General features: G+C 43.8%; 1 protein-coding gene across 2 annotated transcripts; it reads right to left on the bottom strand.

Moving 5' to 3' along the window:
• Nucleotides 1-246: 246 nt before the first annotated feature.
• LOC109782840 (cinnamoyl-CoA reductase 1-like) lies at nt 247-3,566 on the bottom strand. Of its 2 annotated transcripts, XM_073503313.1 has the most exons (4): nt 3,166-3,566; nt 2,893-3,121; nt 1,635-1,797; nt 247-444 (listed from the first exon to the last, which is right to left on the bottom strand). In XM_073503313.1, the coding sequence occupies exons 1-4, from the start codon at nt 3,285-3,287 to the stop codon at nt 419-421; spliced, it is 540 nt and encodes a 179-aa protein (XP_073359414.1). In that variant the 5' UTR covers nt 3,288-3,566; the 3' UTR covers nt 247-418. The 2 variants fall into 2 exon arrangements, 1 of the variants encoding a protein (XP_073359414.1); XR_012188819.1 differs by lacking the exons at nt 247-444; nt 2,893-3,121; nt 3,166-3,566 and adding an exon at nt 2,565-2,837 and having other exon boundaries at nt 1,517-1,797.
• Between the last annotated feature and the right edge of the window lie 23,027 nt (nt 3,567-26,593).

The following is a 26,593-nucleotide window of genomic DNA, read 5'->3' as shown; positions in this document are numbered from 1 at the left end:
GCAGTTAGGTGAATTAGTGGCAAGTTCAGAGAGCCCTTTTTGGTTGCAGAGTTGCGCAGATTCAGAAAATTCACAAGAACGTCAAAGAGCAGATAAATGTTCGTACAAACTTCTTTCGTCGTTAACTTGGAGAAAAAATAGCACCAAAATATCTTCCATCGTTAGACAATATTCAAGCATGGTCAGCCAAGTACAAGAATAGAAAGTATACATCTGAACCTAGAAATGATGTCTGACAATCTTAAATAATCAAGAGTTGTACTGCTTCTAGATAAAAAAATATTGTACATTTGTTTTTGGTGCAAGTCACATGTTTGTATTTGACTGAATACTTAGATATGCACAAAAAATATGGTCCAACATGAAGAGCCATTTTACATAGGTGATGAACTGCACAATATAATTGTTGGTCATCTTCCTAGCCTACTTTGAGCATGCTCGGACCTGCATAACCATTTAACAGAAAAAGGCTATATGTTTCTACAAAAAGGTTATATGTTTACTAATCCATCTATGAACTCTGGATATATACAAACTGGGTCTATGAACTAATTAGATACAGAAAAATTGGCTTTGTTACGGTAGGACAGGTGATGGAAGGTAATGGACATTCTTTAGTGCAGACTACATGCAGAACAAATCATATATCAGGTCCATTTCTATTTCTGAGTTGATTTTTACTTCTGAACATAAACAAAAGGAACACAATTTTGTATCACTGTTAAATATGGACTGAAAAGGCATGTACGCATTGATAAATTCTTGCAGCATGGTTTCTACATCATGTTTTTCAAAGTTGCTGGCACGCTAGACATGCTATTACAAACCCACAGAATCATGGAGATGCAATGTTGATTCTTGATGACATAAGTTGACTCTTAGTATTTTTCTTGTAAGAACATTTTTTTGTAAAATCAGCGGATCGACAAATACACATATTACAGAAGACGTGTTAGATCTCTCTATAGATATGCACAAAAGGGGGAGGAGTGGTTGGTCTATGATCTGAAATGACATCACGTACTCATAAAATCGACTGGTATGAAGACCAACTTGCTGTTGCTACTTAGTGTTATTAGAGACCTTCTTTGGCTATTTCAAAATACAATGGAACATAATCCATGTTGAAACTCTAGGCTGTCCAACCGAATATAGAAGAACAAATATAATCCTACCTGCTGTTCTGGCTAGATGGGTTGAGGAAATGTTTCCTTATCATAGTAACAAATCACACACTGAACTGGACAAGAAAAGTCTTCTGGATAGCAAATGCGGGTTATTTCATTGCCAGGGTGACGAATGCCAATGGAGGATGATTTTTCAATCTATGGTTCTTATGCCAATGCAGAGGCATTGTTTATGTAAAGTATGGAGTAGAAAAGGGTTTTAGATATGACAAAACATGCAGTTTATAACTCTCTAATATACTAACCACTACAGAATATTCAGTATATGGGTATTAGCTTCATTCTGCTACTCATGATATTATTGCTAGCCTATCAGCAAACATTCTAGAGGGACTAAGCAACGATTAAAGAGTAGCACTATATAAATTTCTCTATCCGGAAAATTATAAAAAGATCTTAAACTATGACCAGAGCATTGTCAAGATTACATTATCGTAATACGCGTACCTTCAAGTAAGTGAAGAAATATGGCCATGCTAGCATTGATCCTTGGCGGAATCATCGAGCCCAAAATAGTCCCTGGATTGACCACAACCACATGCAGCCCATTCTCCTCTTCAAACTTCCATGCTGCCTTCTCAGCCAGTGTATTTGAAGCAGGGTACCAGGCCTAACCAATAAAAGATAGAAACTGAGATAACTGCAAAGCCTAGCTGAAAAATGGAGATACCAACAAGCAGCTATGTTTATATAAACAACAATATATTCTCTGCTTCTGAATATTGACCATACATAGTATTCATCAGTCCATATAAACAACAACATATTCTCTGAAGTTTTAGTTTCTTTCTTTTATTTCTCTGAAACTCTCTCAAGTTGTACTCACAAGAAATATATAATTTTTTTGTTCCTGTCATTTATAGTTGAAATGCAGTTCTGCTGCAGAGAGTTTTGTATGGTGGCTCCAGTAATAAAAGAATATGAGGAAGACAACAATATATTCTCTGAAGTTCTATAAATATAGTTCTGCTACATTTATAGATACATAGGGTTAGGTTTTATCTACTGGTAACCCCAATAAACCTCACAAATAGTCAGACAAGATTAAATGTTCAAAAAATTCAGTTAACTGGAGATTCCAGTTTTCAGATTTCAGCATTTCTAGTTCTCAGATTTCAAATAGTGTTAATGAACATTTGAACATTAACACTAAAATATGAGTTTATAACACTTGAACATTAACACTGAACATGAACACTGAAGATCATCTGCAAGATTGAACATTTCATTGCTTCAAAAGTGAAGGGCGAAAGGCCAAAGACAGGCAAAAGTGATTGCATATATGCAAAACTCAGCTACTAATTCAACCTGACTGCTAGCCATGGAAATTGCTTTAGAAATACTGCAGTTGTACAGCAAGTAATTAAGGTAACATACTCCAGCTGCCAGGGTTGAGATTCGTGGGAGGCCATGGAGCGAAGCCGGCGCCGGCTCCAGGGAAGACAAGATTTTTAGGTCTTGGTGGGGGGGCAGTTGGATCATGCTGTCATATGCACACCTGAAATATGAGTTGGTACTTCATCTCCAGAACCATATGTGATTTCAGATTTCTATCCCATCAAACAAACTCTGCACTTCTTGCAGTAACCAACTGCGCTGAAGGGTGCAGATAACCTTTTCTTGTCCTGCTTACCAGCTGCAGTGTTTTTGTTGGCATAAATAATTTAGTAACTGCACTTTTTGCAAGGTGGTTGTATCAACTCACCCTGTTCTGGTCGCAGTAGTCGATGTTGGTCCAGCAGTGCTCGTCGAGGCCCTCCCCGGCCGGCCATCCCGGGCTGGGCACGACGGCGGAGACGACCGAGGTCACCACCACCCGGCGCATGCCCCGACATCCTTGGCGGCGCGCAGCACGTTGAGCGTCCCTTCCACGGCCGGCGCCACCAACTCCTTCACCTTCTGCGGCCACAAAACAAGACAGATGCGACCCTGTACTGAGAGGTTGAACAACAACATGACGGTCACGGAGCAGCAGTACCTGGGGGTCCAGGACGCAGTCGACGGTGCAGGACGAGGCGAGGTGGAAGATGCCATAGCAGCCGCGTGCGGCGGCGCCGTCGAGGAGGTCGCACAGGAAGAAGCGGACGCGGGCCTCGTCATGAGGTTGTCGGCGAGCCAGGCAACGACATCCTCCCGGGACGATGGCGCTTCACGGAGAGGATGCAGATGATCTCGGCGAGCGCGGGGCAGCCGGTGTAATCCTCCACGACAGGCGGTCTGCGCAGCCGGCGCAGAGCATGGCCCGATGGGCGCCGATTTGGCAGCGGAGGGCGGCGCGCTGCGTCGCAGGTGTCACCAGCGGAGGGAGGCTCGTGAGCGGGCAGATGTGCGGCCGCAGCGGCGGGCGGGTTGTGGTCGGCCGCGGCGGCGAGTGTTGCAGCGGCGGCGAGGGGGATTTGGCTCGGCCTGGCCAGGGTCAAGGCCAGGAGCCAGATGCCCACAGGTATTTTTTCCAGCGAATCGTTTTTTCTCGCAGATTAATGCTGGACCGCGGGTTGAATACTAAACAGTGCAAGGGTCTTTTGTAAAAATGCACGACAGACGACCAGAAGCAATGCGTGGTTTATTAGTAGGTAGAGATTATTTCCAATTTTTGAACTTTTCAAAATTGAGCAATTCAAATTTGAATTTGAATCATCTTTTGCTCATATCTTGGAAATTGTATATCCTATTCAATTGATTCTTTTTGCCTACGAACACTTGTATCAAATACTTGTTGATACTATTCTGTATACTCAAAATTTCAAATACTTTTGACCTGTTCGAATTTAAATTCAATTCAAATTTCATCTCACTATAATTTCAGTTGTAGTGCTCCTATTCAATTCATTCGTTTGGCAAATGAACTCTCATGTCATATGCTTTGTGTTCAACAACATGTTTGTTGTTTTCCATATAATTTTGATCCTATTCCATATTATATCAAATATAACCATATATATCAATTGACTCTTTGGAGTTGATTCCTTCACCTGTCACTTTATACCACCTCGAGACCCGTATTATATATTAAGCCCATATATATATATATATATATATATATATTTGTTTGGTTGTTCTTTTGATTCTTTTGTATGGCATGGTTGTTTATTTGGACTCTTTCTTTTGCGATAGATTGCTCGGAGCATGACGAGTAGAATTATCAGGCTTGTGAGCGCGACGATCTTCATCAAATATACCAGGCAAGTTACATGCTGATCATCCTTTACCTATTGTTTTCTATGCATGTAGTTATATCACACTATGAATATATGCATGTATAGGATTACTATATAATTTTGATATGCTGTTGAGCAATCTCCCCGTCTTTTGCAAATCGTGGTAGTTGTAGTTTGATATGCTTTGTAGACGGGGGTGGTTCGTGTATTCATTGAGCTTATGTGAGGATTATATATATATAACAAATTGAGTAGTAATTATGGATTTAACTCACCTCTGGGCGGAACTGGTATTGATGGGTGGTTTCAAGAACATCATGGTTTGTACCCTCTGCATATAAGTGGACGGCCGCCCAGGCTTAGAAAGATCAGACATGCTTAGTGACTAGTAGCTTCCATGCGCAACCACTAGCTAAATGGGCTCTGGCTTAGTTGAGTAGGTTGTGGGATCCTCGCCCAGGTAAGCCAGGAGATGTAGATATGAGTAGGTGTACCGGCTGCCGGTGGGTGGAGGTGACTACTTCTGAAAGACTTCGTCTCAATTTTCGGGTTGAGTCTAGTGGTTAAAGTGTGCAAAACTCTACAGAGTATTAAAACTAATCATGATTAGCCGTGTTCCCGGTTATGGACAAATTTGAGCGACAATGCCATTACGGTTGTTGGACGATCTTGACAGATGTGACACTTAATAAATTTGTTGGGAAAGCGAATAATGGGTAGGTTGGAATTGGATTGCCCAATTCAACCATGTGTATTTAATTGTAGCAAGACAGAGATAAAATTTGATTATTATATTATGTAGTTATCAGGGAAAAATTAGCTTTCTGCAAAACAACCACTACACTATCCTCTTGATGTACCTTGCATATAGATGTAGGCGTGTTATATATTTCCTTGTGTGACTTGCCAATACATTCGATGTACTGACCCTTCATGGCTGCAACGTTTCATGTTGCAGATTTTATACGACGAGTGAGTAATACGATGTAGGGTTACGATGTCTATACTCGACATTTGCCTATGGTGTTGATGGACTTCATGGAGATTTTCTTTTCTTTTCTGCTGCATTTTGTTTGTATGCTAGCTTGAGCTATGCAGGTATGTATTATATTAAATTCTGAATCTGCGATGTAATATTATGACATGTGGTTTTATTTTGATATTACATCTTGTACTGTGTGTGCTAGCTATTGATCCTTGGACTAGCACAATGAGCACAGAGACATCGAATCTTATCAGGTTCGGGTCGTTACAACATCGCAGTTGTGGAATCTCACACACAGATAAGGACACGACGGAAGAAGTCGGGGTAGAAACATCTGCCGCCAACGAGTAGTCACCACCACCCGTGGAAGTTGCGTGTAGAGTCGACCGAGAGTAGCAAGCCAACGTAGAGCCGCATGTGGAAGCCACTTGGAGAGTCGACGTGGATCGATCCCTGCCACACGCGGAAGCCGCTAGAGGAGTCGGCGTACACTGGTACAACGAGGTGCTATACAAAGGATTTTTAACCCCTTTCCGCGATGGCATTTGGAACCGTCCCAAGTGAGTGTGGGCGATAGGGGATCCTTCCCACACGACCCAGAAACCGTCGGGGATAGGGAGCCAAGATGCATATACATTACTTGATAGAGGCGAGGGTGTCCCGATCTTTCGATGAGATGATAACTATCGATTTGGTGGAGCCGACTTTGACGATCCGACTACAAACATGCACGACGTTGCACCTTAGCAATCGCTAAACCAATCTCCCGAGGTTACTGACGATGCTGGAAGCACAATCAGCCTGACCACGAAGGTCTATTCCTGCACGCAATCGAAGAACAAGCAAGAATATGATAATGCAATCTGAATATTGCGAATGTAGATGAAGTATTGATAAAGGTGGGGATCCGAAAGCGGTCTTGGTCTGGTTGTTGGACACAAACGAAGTACACGAAGTTGCAATGGCTAACTTTTAACTAAACAAATCCTAAGCAAAAAGCTACTAGATGCATCTACTTATATAGGAGCAAGGGGTGGAGGCCAAGGAGGTGGGAGGACGTCCCAAGGCAGCCTAAAACCAACCCTAGGTCGTACAATGCTCATGGGCCCAAGTGGAGGTGATGCAACACCTTTGGACTTGTTGTTTGACTCGGATTCTGCTGCAGCGTCAGATTGTTTCGTCCATATCTCAACGCTCCGGACGAATTTAAAGGTGAATCCAATTGGGTTGGAAAGAGGACGAAATCTACTTTCCAACAAAAAAAGAATCACCCAGTTCGGAGTCCGTATGAAAAAGTTGTTGGCGTTTTGAGTCAGGTATGTCCGTGCAGTCCGAATCTGAATCCAGAACGTGAGAGACTTGGACTCTATCTTCTCTTGGCCCAAAAGTGACGTGAGAGAACTTTTTGAACAAAACATAAACTTCTCCTTTTCCCTTATCTTCATATGTGGATTGTACAAATGTCCCATACACCTGCAATTAGACAAAACACAAAAGTGTGTGAAGTATTTTTGTTCTGGATAACATAAATAGATTATTGAATAGTTTGCACTAGAAATCACCTGACAAATATGCATGTATGCAATATTTTTGTTCGTATCCAAGGTAGCCATGTCCTCACCATCCTCCCCTTCTTGAAAACAAAGCCGTCCTCGGCGTTGCTTAATCTGAAATGTGGCTAATAAAAGAGACAAGGTGTACATGTCGTATATGTATATGTCATCCATTTTTACTTCCCTTGATTTTTGCACATATGACACATGTATACATGAGTAACTTTCATAGTTAATAAAATATAAAGCCAAAATATTATCACAAGAAGTAGAAGGCATGAAAGTATTGCAACTTAGTTTGCACATATAAGTGAAGCTCTTATTCATATGAAAAGATTGACAATATTCATCATTAAACTATCCCAACATTGGTGAATAAACCTTACTTGCATCAAATTTACATGCTACAACATGCTTAAATAAGCAAACATGCAATAAGTCATTTGACACAGAATCATCACCAAGATTAGAGGTCATATGAAAATGATTAAACATTGGTTCTTTTGCATCAATAGTTAATTCATTGGGTGCACTCAAAATTGTTGGTATTTCAGTTGTTTGATCACATGACGCATTCATGACAGTAACATGATTCTCTAAAATAGGTGATGCGCTCAAATCAACAGGTAACTCAACACATGATGTATTCAAGTTAACTAGGCATGCATCATTCTCATGTGAAGTTATATCATCAATACCTTTACAGTTACCTTGTCACAAAGATGTAGCTGATGTATGTACGGATGATGGCAATGTAGCATACTCTTGAGATGATGCCGCGCTCACAATCTGAGGTGTGGCTGCTCTAGTAGGTGCAACGGTGGAGGAACCAAGCAGTGGTGGTGAGCATGAACTAGAATAGTAGTTGTTGTAGTCACCCAATGCATCCTCCTGTAACTGTCTCTCAAAGGTACAAGCACGAACATACATACCAGTAATGCAACGAGGAATATACTGAAATCGTGCCTGAATATCATGGTTCAAACCACCAAAAAATCTATTCATTGTATCATCCTCAGATTCTTCTATGTCACAATGATGCATATAAGATTTGGACTCTTGGTAGTAAGCATGAATAGTGTTGTTGCCTTGTTTAAATTGTTCAAATTTGCGAAGCAATTCACGACGATAGTAAGGAGGGGAAAATTGTTGTCTCATTACATCTTTCAAATCTTTCCATGTTGTGGGTTGGTTATCAATGTTTTTCTTACAATGCACACTCCACCAAATAGAAGCAAAACCAGTAAATGCTCTAGTGGTAGCTCGCATTCGCTCAAGTTCAGAAAAGTCATAATGACTAAAAACTTGTTCTACTTCAAGCTCCCAAGCTAGATAAATAGCAGGATTAAATCTACCCTCAAATGATGATAAAGAGATAACCTGACCATGTGCTTGTGTGTGTCGTCCCAACTCTTGTGATGGTGATGATGTGTCTGTCGTCAAAAAACTTCTATCTCCGGAACCTGTCATGATTAGTAGAAACAAGAAACAAAATTCGAGAATAATGTTCCGATGAACTAGTAGGATGTGGTTGTAAAGTGCTCACAGTAAAGCAAATATCAATATCTTACAAGTTCTTACCATGCGACAGGTGGTGACAGGCAACCAGCGGTGTCAAATAACTCCGAAGATTGTGTAAAGCGATTGCCAGGAGAACGTACGTATATACGGTGTAGAAATATGTGGAGCTGGGTTGGCTATATATGGTAGCAAAGTATTAGCAATAATCAATTCAAAGATGCAATGTTGAATAAACGCTCAACGACGGTACTGTGCTGGTCCTAGGCTAGACCGGACTAGAGACGCGAGCCTAGAACACTAATGAGGTCACGGCATAGCACAACTAGCATCAATGAAGGATACTAAGTAGCTCTGGACAGCAAGATATAAGTGAAGATCACAAGGCAGTAAAGATAATGATGAAAAACAACTGCCAAGCAGGATATACAACAACTTCCTCCTCAACTTTTCTTGGAAAAAGTTTGTGCTAATTTTCTAATAATTTTTCTCAAAATGGCACTGACTCAAGCTTTCAAACACAAAAAGAATCACTCAATTCCGAGTTGATATGAGGAGTCAAAAAATTCTAAAATTGGCTTAAAAACTGGAATAAGCTGTGTTCTCGAACTTCGGAGGGCAAAAAGACCTATTTAGAAGCCGATTTTGAGGTGCCAAATAGTGAACGACCTTTTGCAACTATTTAGATGCGGCTCGTCGCTAGCTTTCGTTTGAGTACTCGCGGAGCCAAAACGGACTTCGTACGAGGAAGTTATGCCTGTTTTACTAAACAGTGCACAAAGCAGATTCCAATCCGAATTCAACTACGAGATTGAGTCTAGATAGATCCGAATTTTGTTGTTGTTTTTTCTCTCTTTTTTTTCCTCACACTTTTTTTTCTTTTTCTTTCTCTAACTTTTTTTTTACTTTTTTCTCTGTCTTTTTCTCTCTTTCCCTCTTTCCAAAACAAACTAGATAAGATGCAGATTGGATCAAGCGAAGATGTGAACGACCTCAACTATGATTGTGACAATGAACAATGGGTAGCACGTGGTGGAAATTGATGGATGGGATGGTGGACAGCGGAAAGGATAACGATGCAGCGGCGATGTGACTAATGTGAACAGAACTCGAAACTCTAAACGAACTAGACACTAAGACCAGCAACTCGACACGACGATGCAACCGATAATTCAATAATGCAAACTATGAAAAGAAAATTGCAAATGCTCAGATTGGCTTGGACAAAGGATGAATAGATCTAACTTTTTTGTGTGGCTTTTTGTTGGACAATAGGTAAGAAAATAAATCTAATCTAGTAAAAACTGGAAATTCTCACCGAGCAACCTGAAAACTGATACCACTTGATAGAGGCGAGGGTGTCCCAATCTTTCGATGAGATGATAACTATCGATTTGGTGGAGCCGACTTTGACGGTCCGACTACAAACATGCACGACGTTGCGCCTTAGCAATCGCTAAACCAATCTCCCGAGGTTACTGACGATGCTGGAAGCACAATCAGCCTGACCACGATGGTCTATTCCTGCACGCAATCGAAGAACAAGTAAGAATATGATAATGCAATCTGAATATTGCGAATATAGATGAAGTATTGATAAAGGCGCGACGTCCTCGCACGTTCGTAGTCGGATCGTCAAAGTCGACTTCCTCCAAAACGATAGCCACCTTCTCATCGAAAGACGGGACACCTTTGCCTCTATCATTACTCCTACTCGTTTGTGCTCGCATTGCCATCGCCGTCGGTATTCTGTGGTGCTATGTTTACGATGCACGGCCCATCACAAACGGTTCAATATTATAGAACGTGTATGATAAGCAGACAATCACACATATTCGCTTTTCCCAAACCGTATGCGATAACTAATTAAGAAGATTAGCTAATCGTCGTACGAGTGTCGGAAAGGATTACAAAATGTCGGTCTGTCGTAACATCGTCATACACGACAACTATCACACACGCTATTCTGTCGTGCAACGTTTACGATGCATACTTCATCAGAAATAGTTCATGGTTGAGAATCGTGTACGATAAGGTAACTATCACAAATGTTTAGTTTGCCCGCACCGTTTGTGATATTGTCTGATCGCACACGCTTTGCAAACGGCAACTGTGTGCATTCTTGCACATAGTTCCTCTCTGTGAACAGTGTCGGATTATGGTGTATGTCGCAAACGTTTGTGTTTTACCAACCGTGTGTGCCATAACGACCTGGAGAGCATAATTTCACCGTAATTTAATTGCTGTTGTTTCAAATTGTACCGGATTTGAATTTGAATTTGAATGTATGCTATAGTTTTATTCATATCCACCAGGTTCGAACAACCAATGCATTATTCGATTCATAGGTACATATGTTCAAGAATTACATAAGAACAAAATAAAGAATGATGAACCACAATTGTATACTTGTACTATTAAAGACGGTAAAGAAAGAGTCGAAATACATTCTAGTTGCTGAACAAGGTGAAGCGGAATGCCCATATTGTGCCCTCCTCCATGCAGAAGGCACGCACGACTCTGGTCCAACCCCCTTGTGATGGTTGACCGCCCATCCTTCATGGTCTTCATGAAAACATCTAGATTCGTGTTCTGGTAGAAATACTTTAACCTTTGCATGCACACCAATCATGTAGTTTCAGAGGTAATCTAGAGTAAACTGCTTTGGGAACCACTGCAAAGGAAAAAGATTCAGACATTGTCATCTAACACAACTCATTATGGGCAATAAAAAGAAGGCTGTAGAGTTCTTACTTACCATCCTGCAGTTCGCTATTGTCTTGGACAAAGTGTAAACAAATAGTTTAATTGCCATCTCTTGACCCATTGTACTAACAATCTTTATCGGCTTCCTCACTTGATGTTGGTTCATCGATATCTTGTTGCCCCATACGCAGAAAGGGTCGAAGCACGGATCTTTACCAATGACATATGGACCTAAAAGCACCAAGTTAGAAGCTAAACAGCAATTGCATAATGATGTAGTACAACACTCTTTTATAATATCTTATAACATCCAATATACTCACATATTCGATGAATTAACATCTTATATTATGGGTCTGAAGGAGTTTATTGCATTCTTACAAATTATCAGCTGATTAACTGTTGTTGTATCCACGGGTTAGAGTTAGTTTGAGCTAGTTCGGGCTCAAATAGCCCTAAAGTATATCCAAACATGAGGGCTAGTTTGATCTAGTTGCATCTAAGCCACCCAAAAATACTATCCAACCCAAGAGGTGCTAATTGGAGTTATTTCTCCTAGTGCATTTATTGTCAATCTAACCCTGTCATCCAAACACCTCTTTGGATGGAGTTAGTTCAGGGTTAGTCATGAGCTAGAAACTAACTCTAACCTCTAGCTAAGTCGAGTATCCAAAGAGGGTTGTGTTGTTGTTGTTGCTGCTGCTGCTCTTCAACATATATCTAGACATCACCAGAACATTAAGGTAACACTCTTCCTTGTTGCTATGTAGCCTAGGATTGCATATTTAGACATAAGTACAGTGCATGTTGCTATGTAGCCTCAGATATATTACATATGGCCCTAGTTAACCTAACAATTTTGGGTTACAGATATATTCAGTTAAAGGTCCGATTTACCGATTAGTCCCTTATCAGCCCCCCGGCCTATATGGTACGAGCTACCAATATCCTGAACAGTGAGTATATAGAAGCAATGGGATGAAACTAACCTCGATGGAAAACAATAGTCGTTTCCAAAATTATCCTGTGTAGGTGCATCGAGAGGCAAGTTAAGCACAACAGGCTAAACATCAACCAAAATTATCCATGGCAGACAAAATAATCTCCAAAAGATAGCTTCAGTGTGCAGGTTTAAGCACGCTAGTAAAGCAAAACAAGTGGAAAGGTGTGTTAACAACAACAGGCCTAACATTTAACAACAAGCAAACATAGTCATTCAAACTGGTATTGTGCTGGTCTAACTACACTGGTTATTGTTAAATCAAAATGGAAAGGCGTGTAAACTACAAGATGCAGCAACTAAATGTAGTCATTCATAGTGCTATTGTTGAAACTGGTATTGGTGAAATTGAACTACATAGTTCATACTTGCACATATAGAACATCACGTTGTGAATAACTGGAATAAACAAGGCATACTACGAACAACCAAAGATAGCATTTGAAACTGGACATATGCTAACTACAAACAACCGAACAATCAAAAAACTTTAAAAGAGGCATATGCTAGCTATAACAGGCTTAACAGCAAGCAAATATATGCATTCCTATCGGTATGTTTAAAACTGGATTGATGAAATGTACTACACAGTAAATAATTGCACATATGGAGCATCACATTGTGAACAACTGAAATAAACAAGGCATACTGCAAACAACCAAATATAGCAAATAAAACTGGACATATTCTCACTACACTACAAAAGGGACTCGACAAAACAAATCATGGGTTCCCCCCTGTGAAGAGGCACGGCAAAACAAATCATGGTTTCCTCAGTTGTCACAGATGGGCTCGTTCCCGTGGGAAGAGCACGCACCCTGGATGCGCTTCATGTTGTCGCAGATGGGCTCCTTCCCTTGGAAGAGCACGGCTGTAGGGTGCCCTCCCTAATATCGCAGACGGGCTCTTTCCCCTTGGAAAAGCAGATGGGCACTTTCCCCTTGGAAGAGCCGAAGAGGGCGCCCTCCTCGTGGTCGCCGTCGATGAGATCTGACTTGGAAGCCATGGATCCCAAGCCAGCATCGCATAACATGTCCTTCAGAAATGACAAAAGGGGCTCGATGGCGATGTAGGATGGCAACTTCTTGACAGCGAGCCACAGGAGATCAGCGGCGGGGCCACGGATGAGATCGACGGTGGTTGAACCTGAGGGGTTGGGGTGATAGAGGCAAAGGTGTCCCGTCTTTCGATGAGATGATGGATATCGCTTTGGTGGAAGTCGACTTTGACGATCCGACTACGAACGTGCGAGGACGTCGCGCCTTAGCAATCGCTAAACCAACTCCGAGAGGTTATCGACCACGCCGGAGCACGATCAACCTGACCACGAGGGTCTGTTTCCTGCGAGCAAACGAAGAACAAGCAAGAAACTAAGATTGCAATCCGGATATTGCGAATATAAGATGAAAGCTTTATTGATCAAGGTGGGGTTCTGTGACGCCTTTGTCTGGTCGCTGAACACAAACGAATTACGCGAAGTTGCAGCTAGGGCGAACTTTTAATCTAAACAAAACCCAAAGTCTAAACGACGCCCTAAGGGCTGTATATATGGAGGATGAGGGGGGGAATTTCGTGGCCCTTGAGGAAGGGGTCCGAAACCAACCCTATCTCTTGTTTCCCCACACATACGGACTCTAAAAACAGCCTATACTTATGTATTTCGAAATTACATGGGCCTGGCCCAATAATAAGGTGACGCAGCACCTAGAATAGCCTCTGGACGAAAGTTATGAAGTAGCATCTTGTATATTTCGTCCAAGGCTTCATGCACGCATTATGGTGGCTTCAACATCCTGAAATCATCACTTGTAACTCCTTTCTTGTTCCCCATGCGCATGCCATCATCTCCATGCTTGTTCTTGCTCCAATGTTCATCCTTCTCAAAGCTAGGCCCTTCATTTGTAAGCAAAACAAATGTATCCAATTTAGGCAGCATCATATTCTCATGAACATTAGAATCATTAGCAAGAAACGAAAGTACCTGGTAATTTAATTGGCGTGCGCGAGCTCTAGTAATTGGTCTAGTATGTATAGCAGCAGGGCCTGTGGGTGTAACAATTGTATTGATGTCCTCATCATCCTCCCCTTCTTGAAATGAAGTCGTCCTCGACGGAAGCTCATCTTCCTCACCCAAATAAGGCTTCAAATCTGCAATATTAAAAGTGGGACTAACCCCAAAATCTGCAGGCAGCTCAAGTTTATATGCATTATCATTTATTTTCTCTAACACCTTAAAAGGACCATCAGCACGTGGCATTAGCTTTGATTTGCGCAAATCAGGAAATCTATCCTTACGCAAATGTAACCAAACAAGATCTCCAGGTGCAAACACAACATGTTTTCTACCCTTATCTCCAGCAAGTTTATATTTAGCATTCATACGCTCAATGTTTCCCTTAGTTAACTCATGCATTTTTAAGATCAATTCAGCACGTTGTTTAGCATCAAAATTAACCTTCTCCGAAGATGGAAGAGGCAACAAATCAATAGGTGCACGAGGTAGGAAACCATACACAATTTCAAAAGGGCACATCTTAGTAGTAGAATGCAATGAACGATTATAAGCAAACTCAATATGAGGCAAGCATTCTTCCCACATTTTCTTATTATTCTTCAAAACAGCCCTAAGCATAGTAGACAATGTTCTATTGACTACTTCAGTTTGTCCATCAGTTTGGGGGTGACAAGTAGTACTAAAAAGCAGTTTGGTCCCCAACTTAGCCCATAAACATCTCCAAAAGTGGCTAAGAAATTTAGTATCACGATCTGAAACAATAGTATTTGGCACACCATGCAAGCGAATAATTTCACGAAAGAACAAATCAGAAACATTAACAGCATCATCGCTTTTATGACATGATATAAAGTGCGCCATTTTCGAGAATCTATCCACGACAACAAATATGCTATCCCTCCCCTTCTTTGTTCGAGGTAAACCTAAAACAAAGTCCATAGATATATCCTCCCAAGGAACACTAGGTACAGGCAAAGGCATATATAAACCATGAGGATTGAGTCGTGACTTAGCTTTTTGACATGTAGTGCAGCGAGCAACAAAACGCTCAACATCCCGTCTCATCTTTGGCCAAAAGAAATGTGTAGCAAGTACGTCCTCCGTCTTCTTCACGCCAAAGTGTCCCATTAATCCTCCTCCATGCGCCTCCTGCAACAACAAAAGACGAAGAGAGCTAGCTGGAATGCATAGCTTGTTAGCACGGAACACAAATCCATCATTAACGACAAACTTGTTCCAGGTTCTTCCTTCTTTACAATTCCGCAATACATCTTTAAAATCAGCATCATGCACATATTGATCTTTAATGGTCTCCAAACCAAATATTTTGAAGTCAAGTTGTGAAAGCATAGTATAGCGACGAGACAATGCATCAGCAATAACATTTTCTTTACCCTTCTTGTGTTTAATGACATAAGGGAAAGTTTCAATGAATTCAACCCATTTAGCATGTCTACGATTCAGTTTAGCTTGACTTTTAATATGTTTCAAAGATTCATGATCAGAATGTATAACAAATTCTTTGGGCCATAAATAATGTTGCCATGTTTCTAAAGTCCGAACAAGAGCATATAGTTCTTTATCATAAGTAGAATAATTCAGACTAGGCCCACTCAATTTTTCAGAAAAGTATGCAACAGGTTTGCCATCTTGTAATAACACACCTCCTAATCCAATGCCACTAGCATCACATTCAAGCTCAAAAGTCTTATTAAAATCAGGAAGTTGGAGTAAAGGAGCATGTGTCAACTTATCTTTCAATACCGTGAAGGCTTCTTCCTGTGCGGTACCCCAAACAAAAGGCACATCCTTCTTTGTAAGCTCGTTGAGAGGTGCAGCAATGGTGCTAAAATCTCTCACAAAACGCCTATAGAAACCAGCGAGTCCAAGAAAACTCCGCACTTGTGTGACCGTTTTGGGCTGCGGCCAACTCTCAATAGCTTCAATCTTGGCTTTATCAACTTCAATTCCCTGGGGAGTAACAACATAGCCAAGAAAAGATACTCGGTCGGTGCAAAAGGTGCACTTCCCAAGGTTACCAAACAAACGTGCATCACGTAGAGCAATAAAAACAGCACGTAAATGTTCCAAATGTTCTTCCAAAGATTTGCTATAAATCAGTATATCATCAAAATAGACTACCACAAATCGTCCAATGAAAGCACGTAAAACTTCGTTCATTAGTCTCATGAAAGTACTAGGTGCATTAGTTAACCCAAAAGGCATGACTAACCACTCATATAAACCAAACTTAGTTTTAAATGCAGTTTTCCATTCATCTCCCAATTTCATACGAATTTGATGGTATCCACTACGCAAATCAACTTTGGAGAATATTGTAGAGCCACTCAATTCATCAAGCATATCATCGAGCCTAGGAATAGGATGACGATAACGAATAGTAATATTATTAATGCCTCTACAATCAACACACATACGCGACGTACCATCCTTTTTAGGCACGAGTATAATAGGAACAACACAAGGACTAAGAGATTCGCGTATATAACCTTTGTCGAGCAGCTCCTGTACTTGACGCATAATCTCCTTCGTCTCCTCTGGATTGGTACGGTATGGTGCACGGTTGGGTAGCGATGCACCGGGAATTAAGTCAATTTGATGCTCAATCCCTCGAATAGGTGGTAATCCCGGTGGCACGTCTTGTGGGAAGACGTCAGCGAACTCCTGCAAAATGTTAGTGACAGCAGGGGGCAAAGAGGAAGGCACGTCCTCGAATGAAAATAATGCCTCTTTGCACACAAAAGCATAGCAAACAGATTTGCTGAAATCTAGTTCATCAATATCAGATTTTGTGGCAAGTAAACATGCACTTTTCAATTTAATTTCAGAAACAACACTAGATGGTTTATTATTAGGTTTCATTTGTTGCTCAAATTCCTTTGCCACAATCTGATTTTCACTCTTATTTTTCTCCTGTTTTGCTTTATTAGCTCTATTAATGTCATCTTTCAAAATGGAATCAGGAGTCATAGGAAGCAAAGTAATATTTTTATCCTTATGAACAAGAGTATACTGATTGTTTCTACCATGGTGTACAGAATTTTTATCAAATTGCCATGGTCTACCTAGTAATAAGGAACATGCTTGCATGGGTACCACATCACAATCAACATAATCAGCATATGTAGAGATACTAAAATGCACACGAACAGTACGTGTTACCTTAACCTTGCCGCTGTTGTTGAACCATTGGATGTAGTAAGGATGTGGATGTGGTCTTGTGGTGAGAGATAGCTTCTCCACCATCTCCATGCTAGCCAAGTTGTTACAGCTCCCTCCATCTATGATGACGCGAACAGAACGTTCCTTCACAACTCCCTTTGTATGGAACAAATTATGCCTCTGATTTTGCTCTGCTTGTGTGACCTGCACACTCAAAACACGTTGAGCAACTAAACATTCATACCTGTCAGCGTCTTCAGGAGCCATGTATTGCGTCTCATTTTCAGAATCATCTCCACCATGTTCTTCACGTGTAATAAGAGCCAAAGTCTCCTCATCATAGTCACTAGCGGACTCATACCCACCATCCTCAGTAGCAATCATGACACGCTGAGATTTGCATTCTCTCGCAAAATGTCCTCTTCCCTTACAACGACGACAAATAATATCACTTGTGTGCCCTGTCGATGCCATGGAAGAAGAAGAGCTCTGCACAGGCCCGGCAGGTGTGCTCTTGGCAGAGAGTGGCGGTTGTGCCTGCTTTCTTGTATCACGGCTGGAGGTGGCACCTGATGGAGGTGATGGTGAAGTGGAAGTAGAAGATGCACGCGGTGTCCATGATGAAGGTCGACCTGCAGAAAAGTTAGTTCGCGCCAATGGCTGTCGATCCTGCACTTCACGTTCAGCTTTACAAGCAAGATGGAATAAACGAGTGATATTATTATAATCCTTATACTCTAGAATGGTCTGAATCTCTTTATTTAATCCACCCATAAAACGTGCAAGCATAGCTTCATTCTCCTCAACAATACCACATCTAATCATGCCAGTTTGTAATTCCTGATAATATTCTTCTACAGAATTTTTTCCTTGTCTTAAACGCTGCAATTTTTTGAAGTAATTCACGTTGATAATATGGTGGAAGCCAACGAGTACGCATAGCAGTTTTCAAAGCAGCCCAAGTAGCTGGAACAGGATATAATCTACAATGTTCAGACCACCAAACACATGCAAAGCTAGTGAAAGCACAAACAGCAGCAGGAACACGTCTCTCCTCAGGATATTGTAAACATGTAAATCGTTGTTCAGTTTCTAACTCCCAAGTAAGATATATATCAGGAACATATCTACCCTCAAATGGTGGAATATTCAATTTCAGTTTAGGGAGATGGTCATGATCTCGTACCTGAGGTGGTGGTGCCGACCTACCGTTGCGAATATATACCTGAGGTCGACCTGCTGGTGGTGGTGCTGGTGGCTGCACATAGTTCTGATTTTGATCAACCTCATCCTCATAATCGCCCGCATAATCGTCATCCTCCTCAGCCGCCGCAGGAGCAGGAGCCAAAGAAGCATCAACAGTAGGGGCAGCAGCACCCGAATTTTGACCAATCTCAATTGGAACGCGCTGTGCCCGTCCCACTTGATTTGGAAGGCGGCGTTGGAGATGTGGTTGTTGTTGTTGTAGAGGTGCGACATGTGCAGCCGGTGGTGGTTGGGGAAGACGCTTGAGTAATTCAGTAAACTTGTTATCCAGCTTTGTCTCAAACGACTTCTCCACGGCATCTATCTTCTCCATAGCCTCTTCAAATCTGTTTAGCACATCTCCCACCTGGCCACTCATCATTTGCTGAAATTTATCATGCAACTCCTTGTTCGTCATGTTCGCCCAATCAGTCTCATCGGCTTGTGAACATGCCATGGTTAGCAGCAATAGAAACACAAAAGAATATGATCCTGCAGACTACTAGAAGTGGTGGTGATGGTGGTGTGTCACAAAACCTTCAAGCGAATCTCAAATTCTTACCAGTTCTTACCCAGCAGCAGGTGGTGATCGGCAACCGTTGTAGTCAAAAACTTTCAAAGCTTGGATATAGCGATTACCAGGGAGAGTCAAACGCACGATGTAGACTTATGTGGAGCTGGGAAGGCTTATAATATGGTAGCAAAATGGTAAGCAATAATCAATTCAGAGATGCAAAGTTGAATAAACGCTCAACGACGGTACTGTGCTGGTCCTAGGCTAGACCGTGCTAGAGACGCGAGCCTAGAACACTAACAAAATCACGGCGCTGCACGTAAACAAGGGAAAAGCACACTCTGGAATTTTTTTTTGCTCTTTTTTTTTTTGCGCTCCTCTTTTTTTTTTTTTTTGCGAAAAATCACTATAATGGCGAGTGTCTCAAAACTCTTTCCAGGTCAAACTGACAGGATGGGCACAAAATTTTTTGACTATTTTTTTTTCGGAAATCAGGGCAGCGACGACGAAAAAGTGCGACAAAAAATCACTATGATGGCGAGTGTCTCAAAACACTACCCGGGGCCTAAAAATAGGATAGGGAAAAAATATTTTTTGGTTGCCGAAATTTTGGCCTAAAAACTGCCCGGGGGTCTCCAGACTCTTTTTTTTTTCGAGACCTACTCAGGCAAGGAAACACGAAACGGAAAATATATGGATCTCTAAAACAAACCGAATATGAAAAGAACTCGGATTGGTGGTGGATATATGGCGGTAGTATATGGCAGCGGTGGTGGTATATGGATACGGATTCAAAGCGGTGGCGGATAAGCAATGGTGGTAGATGGCAAGGCGATGATGATGGTGCGGCGGCGGCGTGACAACTTAGGACCAGAACTCGAAACTCTAAAAGACTAGACTCTAAGACCAGCAACTTGACACGACGATGCAACCGCAAATTCAACAAAGCAAAAACCCTAAAAAGATTATGCAAAGGCTCAGATTGGTTCGGATATGATGAACTAACCCTAATTTTTTTTTGTGGCTTTTTCGTGGACTGTAGGTATGAAGAACAGACTCGATCTAAACTACGAAAAACTGTAAAATCTCACCGAGCAACCTGGAAATCTGATACCACTTGATAGAGGCAAAGGTGTCCCGTCTTTCGATGAGATGATGGATATCGCTTTGGTGGAAGTCGACTTTGACGATCCGACTACGAACGTGCGAGGACGTCGCGCCTTAGCAATCGCTAAACCAACTCCGAGAGGTTATCGACCACGCCGGAGCACGATCAACCTGACCACGAGGGTCTGTTTCCTGCGAGCAAACGAAGAACAAGCAAGAAACTGAGATTGCAATCCGGATATTGCGAATATAAGATGAAAGCTTTATTGATCAAGGTGGGGTTCTGTGACGCCTTTGTCTGGTCGCTGAACACAAACGAAGTACGCGAAGTTGCAGCTAGGGCGAACTTTTAATCTAAACAAAACCCAAAGTCTAAACGACGCCCTAAGGGCTGTATATATGGAGGAAGAGGGGGGGAATTTCGTGGCCCTTGAGGAAGGGGTCCGAAACCAACCCTATCTCTTGTTTCCCCACACATACGGACTCTAAAAACAGCCTATACTTATGTATTTCGAAATTACATGGGCCTGGCCCAATAATAAGGTGACGCAGCACCTAGAATAGCCTCTGGACGAAAGTTATGAAGTAGCATCTTGTATATTTTGTCCAAGGCTTCATGCATGCATTATGGTGGCTTCAACGTCCTGAAATCATCACTTGTAACTCCTTTCTTGTTCCCCATGCGCATGCCATCATCTCCATGCTTGTTCTTGCTCCAATGTTCATCCTTCTCAAAGCTAGGCCCTTCATTTGTAAGCAAAACAAATGTATCCAATTTAGGCAGCATCATATTCTCATGAACATTAGAATCATTAGCAAGAAACGAAAGTACCTGGTAATTTAATTGGCGTGCGCGAGCTCTAGTAATTGGTCTAGTATGTATAGCAGCAGGGCCTGTGGGTGTAACAATTGTATTGATGTCCTCATCATGGGGGTGGGCCACTTAACATGTGACATAGCCCACCTCAGGCCGTCGCTGTCGATGACCTTGATGTCGTAGCCGGCGTCCGCGGCATACCCGCATACTCTAGCCCGCTGATTGAGTTCCTGCGGCCAGTAATGGTCGTCAGCTTCCTCGGTGACGTCGGGCGAAGGAACCGCGATACACCTCTTTTGGGGCAGTCGCTCCTCGAGCTCCACGGGAAGCGTAGCCTGGCATAGGCCGCGACGCTCTGGAGTGGGGGATGGGGATGGGGATCTGTGGGAAAGGGGGCGTTTGGCAGGCGTCATCTAAGAAACTCGGGGCGGCCTGGGTATGGAGATCGACGGGTAAGCTGCACGGGCAAACCGGCAGATGTTGACAATGAAGGCCTTGCGGCGGCGGGGGCGGACCTTGCTAGGGTTTCGAGCGAGGGAGGGGGTGTGTGTGCGCGCGCGAGCGCGCGCGCGCACCCGAGGAGGTTTGTGTGTGTGTGTGTGTGTGTGTGTGTGTGTTTGTGTGTATGTGGAGGGGGGCCGGCGGGGGTGTGTTTGAGGTAATGACGCGACTACTGAAAATTTTACTACGCGGGAGTCAAACACGGGAGTGAAATGTCGGGGCTATTGAAAATTTGGATGATGGTGCATCGCACAACCGTGTGTTATGAAACAGAAAAACCCTCTAGGCAGGTAGATATTTTTGAGGGATGCAGGCGGGATGGGAACAAGAAACATCACATACAGTCGAAACATAATAACCGTGTGTTATCAAACAGAAAAAAGCTGCAGGCGGGTAGATTTTTTTAGATGGGAAGCCTCGTGGAGCCCAATGTACTGTGCGGATGTGCGTGACAGGGGCACCGGCGTGGCACACGGTTAGTGTGAGTGAACCGTGTCTGTTGCGTCATCCAACTTGTCTAATGTTCATAAATTTGGTGAAAAATGACGCGGGGTTAGGTATTGTGTAGGTACCTGCTCAACCTAGGTTTTACTACTTCTGGGAATTGGCATCTTTCTTCATAGGGGCCTAGCCAAGGAAAGCTTTCCAAAGAAGAGTTCGACCCAATGCTTTATTTCTGTCTTAGTAATCCCGATGTATGAAAAGCGTGGTTTGATGTTCAAATACCAAATGCAACTTCGATGTGGCGCATGGTATTGCTTGCCCCCCTCATTTCGGCATGAAGGGAATCCTAAGCTATGAATGCATGCCCCCCCAACCGAGGTTCACCTAGCAAAGTGCGAAGTAGCAGCCACGCCCCCCCCCCACACACACACCCACTTTCAGTCGGCGGGCCAGAGAGGCGTCTCACCAAGATGGATCGTAAAATGGACCAAGAATAATCCACCTTGGTCGTACAACCTCTTTCTTGTTGTTGGTCAAAGTGATGGTCATCCATGTGACCCCGAAGATGGGATAGCTCGCCAAAAATCACGCAAGTAGCTAGTCCCCTGATGAGGACATGGCTACCACAGTTACACCCATATCCCATGCTGTTTTACCTCTTAGAACAGTTGCCAGAGCTCAGATATGCCAATTAAATTATCAGGTACTTTCGTTTCTTGGTAATGTTTCTAGTGTTCATGAGAATATGATGCTGCCTAACTTAGATACATTTGTGTTGCTTGCAATTGAAGGGCCTAGCACAGACAAGAAGGTTGAACATTGGAGCATGGTCAAGCACGGAGATGAAGGTGCATGCGTAGAGAACAAGAACGGATGTTCAAGTGGAGATTTCCGGACTTTGAAGCCACCATGATGACATACAAGAAGATGGACGAAATATACAAGATGGACTTTCATAAATTTCGTCCATAACTTATTATTGGTGTTGCGCCACCTTATTTGGGGCCAGGCCCATGTAATCTATTTTTAGAGTCCATATTGTAGGGGAAGACTTAGGAGGTGTTTTAGTCCCACCTTGCCAAGGGTGGACAAAATCCCCTCTCTTTTCCCTATAAATATAGCCCTTAAGGCATCGTTTAGACTTGTGTTTTATTTAGTTAAAAGTTAGCCATTGCTGCAACTTCGTGTACTTCGTTTGTGTCCAACGACCAGACCAGGACCGCTTATGAAACCCCACTTTTGTCAATACTTCATCCATATTCGCAATATTCAGATTGCTTTATCATATTCTTGCTTGTTCTTCAATTGCTTGCAGGAATAGACCTTCGTGGTCAGGTTGATCATGCTCCGGCGTGGTCAATAACCTCTCGGAGTTGGTTTAGCGATTGCTAAGGCGCAACGTTGTGGATGTTTGTAGTCGGATCATCAAAGTCGTCTCCACCAAATCGATAGTTATCGTCTCATCGAAAGACCGGGATACCCTCGCATCTATCATCCCCGAAGACAACCACTGCATGTGTGTGACCCAAACATATGTATGGAGAGGTGTGTTTTTGAATACACAATGGAACAACTTTGATGTGGCACCGTGCTTTCGAACCAGAAATCCTCACACTGAGTGAGGGTTAGGTTGACGATGCATATGTATGCACACCACACTTCAAGCCGATGATGGGGATTCATGCATGCATGCGTGCATAGTATATGCGCTCAAACTTAATTAGGTATGAATCTCACCATGACCTATACTACAATAACACGAAGCAAAGGAAGAATCCGCCATGGTAACCTATCTTGTTGTCGGTAAAGGTGATCATGGATGTCCACGCGGGCCGAAGAATATATAGGATGTCACTGATAACCACGCGAGGGAGTGTACCGTTCGAAGACAGCCACTACATGCATACGTATGGAGGTGATGCGTGCATGCATGTTTGAATACCGTTTCACAACATTGATGTGGCGCGTGCGTCGAAAATCATACTGTCCCCACACAGAGCGAGATCGGTTCATGACGTGTCATTGTACTAGCCACTTCGACTCGATGGGAGGGATTCATGCGTACACATGCATGTGTGTGTGCTCAAACTGTATCATGTCATCCCAGAGCATGACCTATATATATACCGTATTAAAAAATCCCCTCCTAAGTCAAATTAACCTCTCTCGTTGCCAGGCAAAAAGTAGTGATGGACCAAGCAGGCCCACAGATGGAAAGCATTGATATCGCTGATAACCGCTTAAGTGGGTGCGAGAGGACAACCACCATCACTTTGCATGTGGGCCAAACATATGTTGAATACCCAAAATGCACAACTTTGATGTGCCACATGCCTCAAAAACCGTAAAGTCCCCACACAGAGCGAGGTTCATGAAGCATACTACATATGATGGTCCCCTTCCCCCTCTTCGACGCATACTATATGCTCCTACAGTAATACAACCCAAAAGAATCCTCCTCGATGATGAAATTAATTAACCTCTCCCAATGTAGGTCAAAGTGATGCATGCGTCGATGATGGCCTCGTGGGCCCACAGATGGAAGCGTCACACACTGCAGGAATCAGGCACTTTACCATCAGCCATGGCTGACGGCAAAGGCATGGATGGCTCACGACAAAGACCTTTGCCGTCAGTTAGCCAGCAGTTCACCATGCATGCCGTGGTGGACACCCACAGAAGGTTCACAGAGCTCTCGGTGGTGTACACCAACAACCCGGTCTGGGTGGAGCAGTCCATCTACATCATGGAGCTGTTGCTTGCCGAGGAGAAGTACAAGGTAGTCGGGTTCGACCTCGAGTACATCTGCCCTCATGCCGGGTCTCGTCCCAAGGTCGCTGTCACCCAGATGTGCGTGCGCAACCACGTCCTCGTCTACCACTACTGCCTCGCAATAAGGCCATGCAAGCGTTTCGCCATGTCGGGGCTCAGGGACGACAAATATGGGATTCCCTGTGATCCCATAGGTGTCGTCCCTAAGCCCCGGGCTCAAGGACGACACCTATGGGATCACATGGAATCCCTTCTACGATTGGCAGCGCGCAGAGCTGTGCAAAGAGCGGGTCTAGAAGATCAACATGGGGGGATTTTTACCCAGGTTCGGGCCGCAAACGATGCGTAATACCCTAGTCCTGCTTTGGTGTATATTTGGTGTTCTTGAGCTCTTGAACTAGCTGCGGTGCATGCCCAGTCCAAAAAGTCTGAATCCTTCCTCAGTACGCCTCGGGCCTCCTTTTATATGTCAAAGGGGTTCCCACAGTGGCACACAGGAGGTCGAAAGCATCTAAAGTGTACAAGTTTATCTCCTGACATCATAGGACAAAAACGCATTTAATGCGTTGCCGACGTGTCCTCTTGCTTTATTGGGGATGGCAAGGAAGCTCGTCCCATCCGTCGCCGCCTCGCCCTGCTTCGACGTGCGTCCAAGCTGACGAGGCATGCAGCGCCATGCTGGTTAGCTGGCTGCTGAGCTGGTGCGGTGGCAGGGTCTTCATGAAGATCTGCATGCCACCACGCAGGTGCTTGGCTAGTTGGCCTAGAAGCTGCATGCTGCCACGCAGGCGCTCGCAGCGAAACTCTTGGCAGGTGCGGGCCTGGTTGCGGCCCCGCAGATGTCCCCAGCAAGGGCCTTGCCGGGGTCTCGCCTCTGTCCCCGGCAAGGATCTTGCGGGGGTCTTCGCTCATCCCCGGCAAGGATCTTGCCAGGGGTCTTCGTCTTGTCCCCGGCAAGGATCTTGCCGGGGGTCTTTGTCTTCTCGTTCTTATCTAGATTTACAGGTCTTTAGTCTTCACAAAGATCTGCATGCCACCACGCAGGCGCCCCCGAGCCTTGGTCCTGACGTTGTCGATTGTGTCAGAACTCTCAGGCTCAAGGGTGGCGGCCTTGCTAGTGTTTGGGAAAGTCGCCCCGGCAAAGCTCTTGCCGGGGCTGCGTAGGCCACCCCGGCAAGGGTCTTGCCGGTGGGGAATCCACCTTGCCCGTTTGTTCTTCACGCTTCCGGCTTGAGTGCTGCCTCGGCAGCCTTGTATCTTCCCTTCCTCTGCCCCGCCAAGCCCGGCCACAGGCGTGGCTACGACTGCCCGTGCACAAGTAAAGGGGTACAGAGAAGACCCCTACTTTTGTACACCGACAGGAGCCCCCGGGCCTGGGCCACCCACAAGCGCAAGGCGTTGTTGGGCTTGGCCCAGAACGGTGCGCGGGCATGCGTGGCAGAGTTTTAACTGCGGTAACTCCCTCGCCAGTTGCGCTTCCCCATGACCCGCATTGAGTGCGTGACATGAGGCTCGTGCGTGGGACGGTTGCAGCGTGCTTGCGTCACCTCGAGGTAAATAGTAAAGAGGCGGCTCGTGCCTTCCCCATGAAAAAGAGGAAACCGCAGGGGCGCTGCTCATTTACCCTCTACGCCCTTTCCAATCTTGGAAACTGTCGTTCCTCTCTTCTCCAAACACAAGTCGAAGCTCTCGCCCCTGCTCGCCGCCGCTGCGCCCCCATTGCCTTTGATCCCTCACCCCCTCTCAGCCGCCATGGCGCCCAAGACAAGCAAGGGCAAGGGAACGGCCAAAGACGACGGAGGGAAGGAGGCGCCAAAGAGCGAGTTGGTGGAGCTTCGGACGCAGCGCACCCTCTTCACCTCGACGATCAATGCGCTCACCCTCAGGGA

The sequence above is a fragment of the Aegilops tauschii genome, chromosome 7 (assembly GCF_002575655.3).
Source record: "Aegilops tauschii subsp. strangulata cultivar AL8/78 chromosome 7, Aet v6.0, whole genome shotgun sequence".
Taxonomy (NCBI): Eukaryota; Viridiplantae; Streptophyta; class Magnoliopsida; order Poales; family Poaceae; genus Aegilops; species Aegilops tauschii.
The sequence above is the reverse complement of the archived record's forward strand: the minus strand, read 5'-3'. Positions and strand labels throughout refer to the sequence as shown.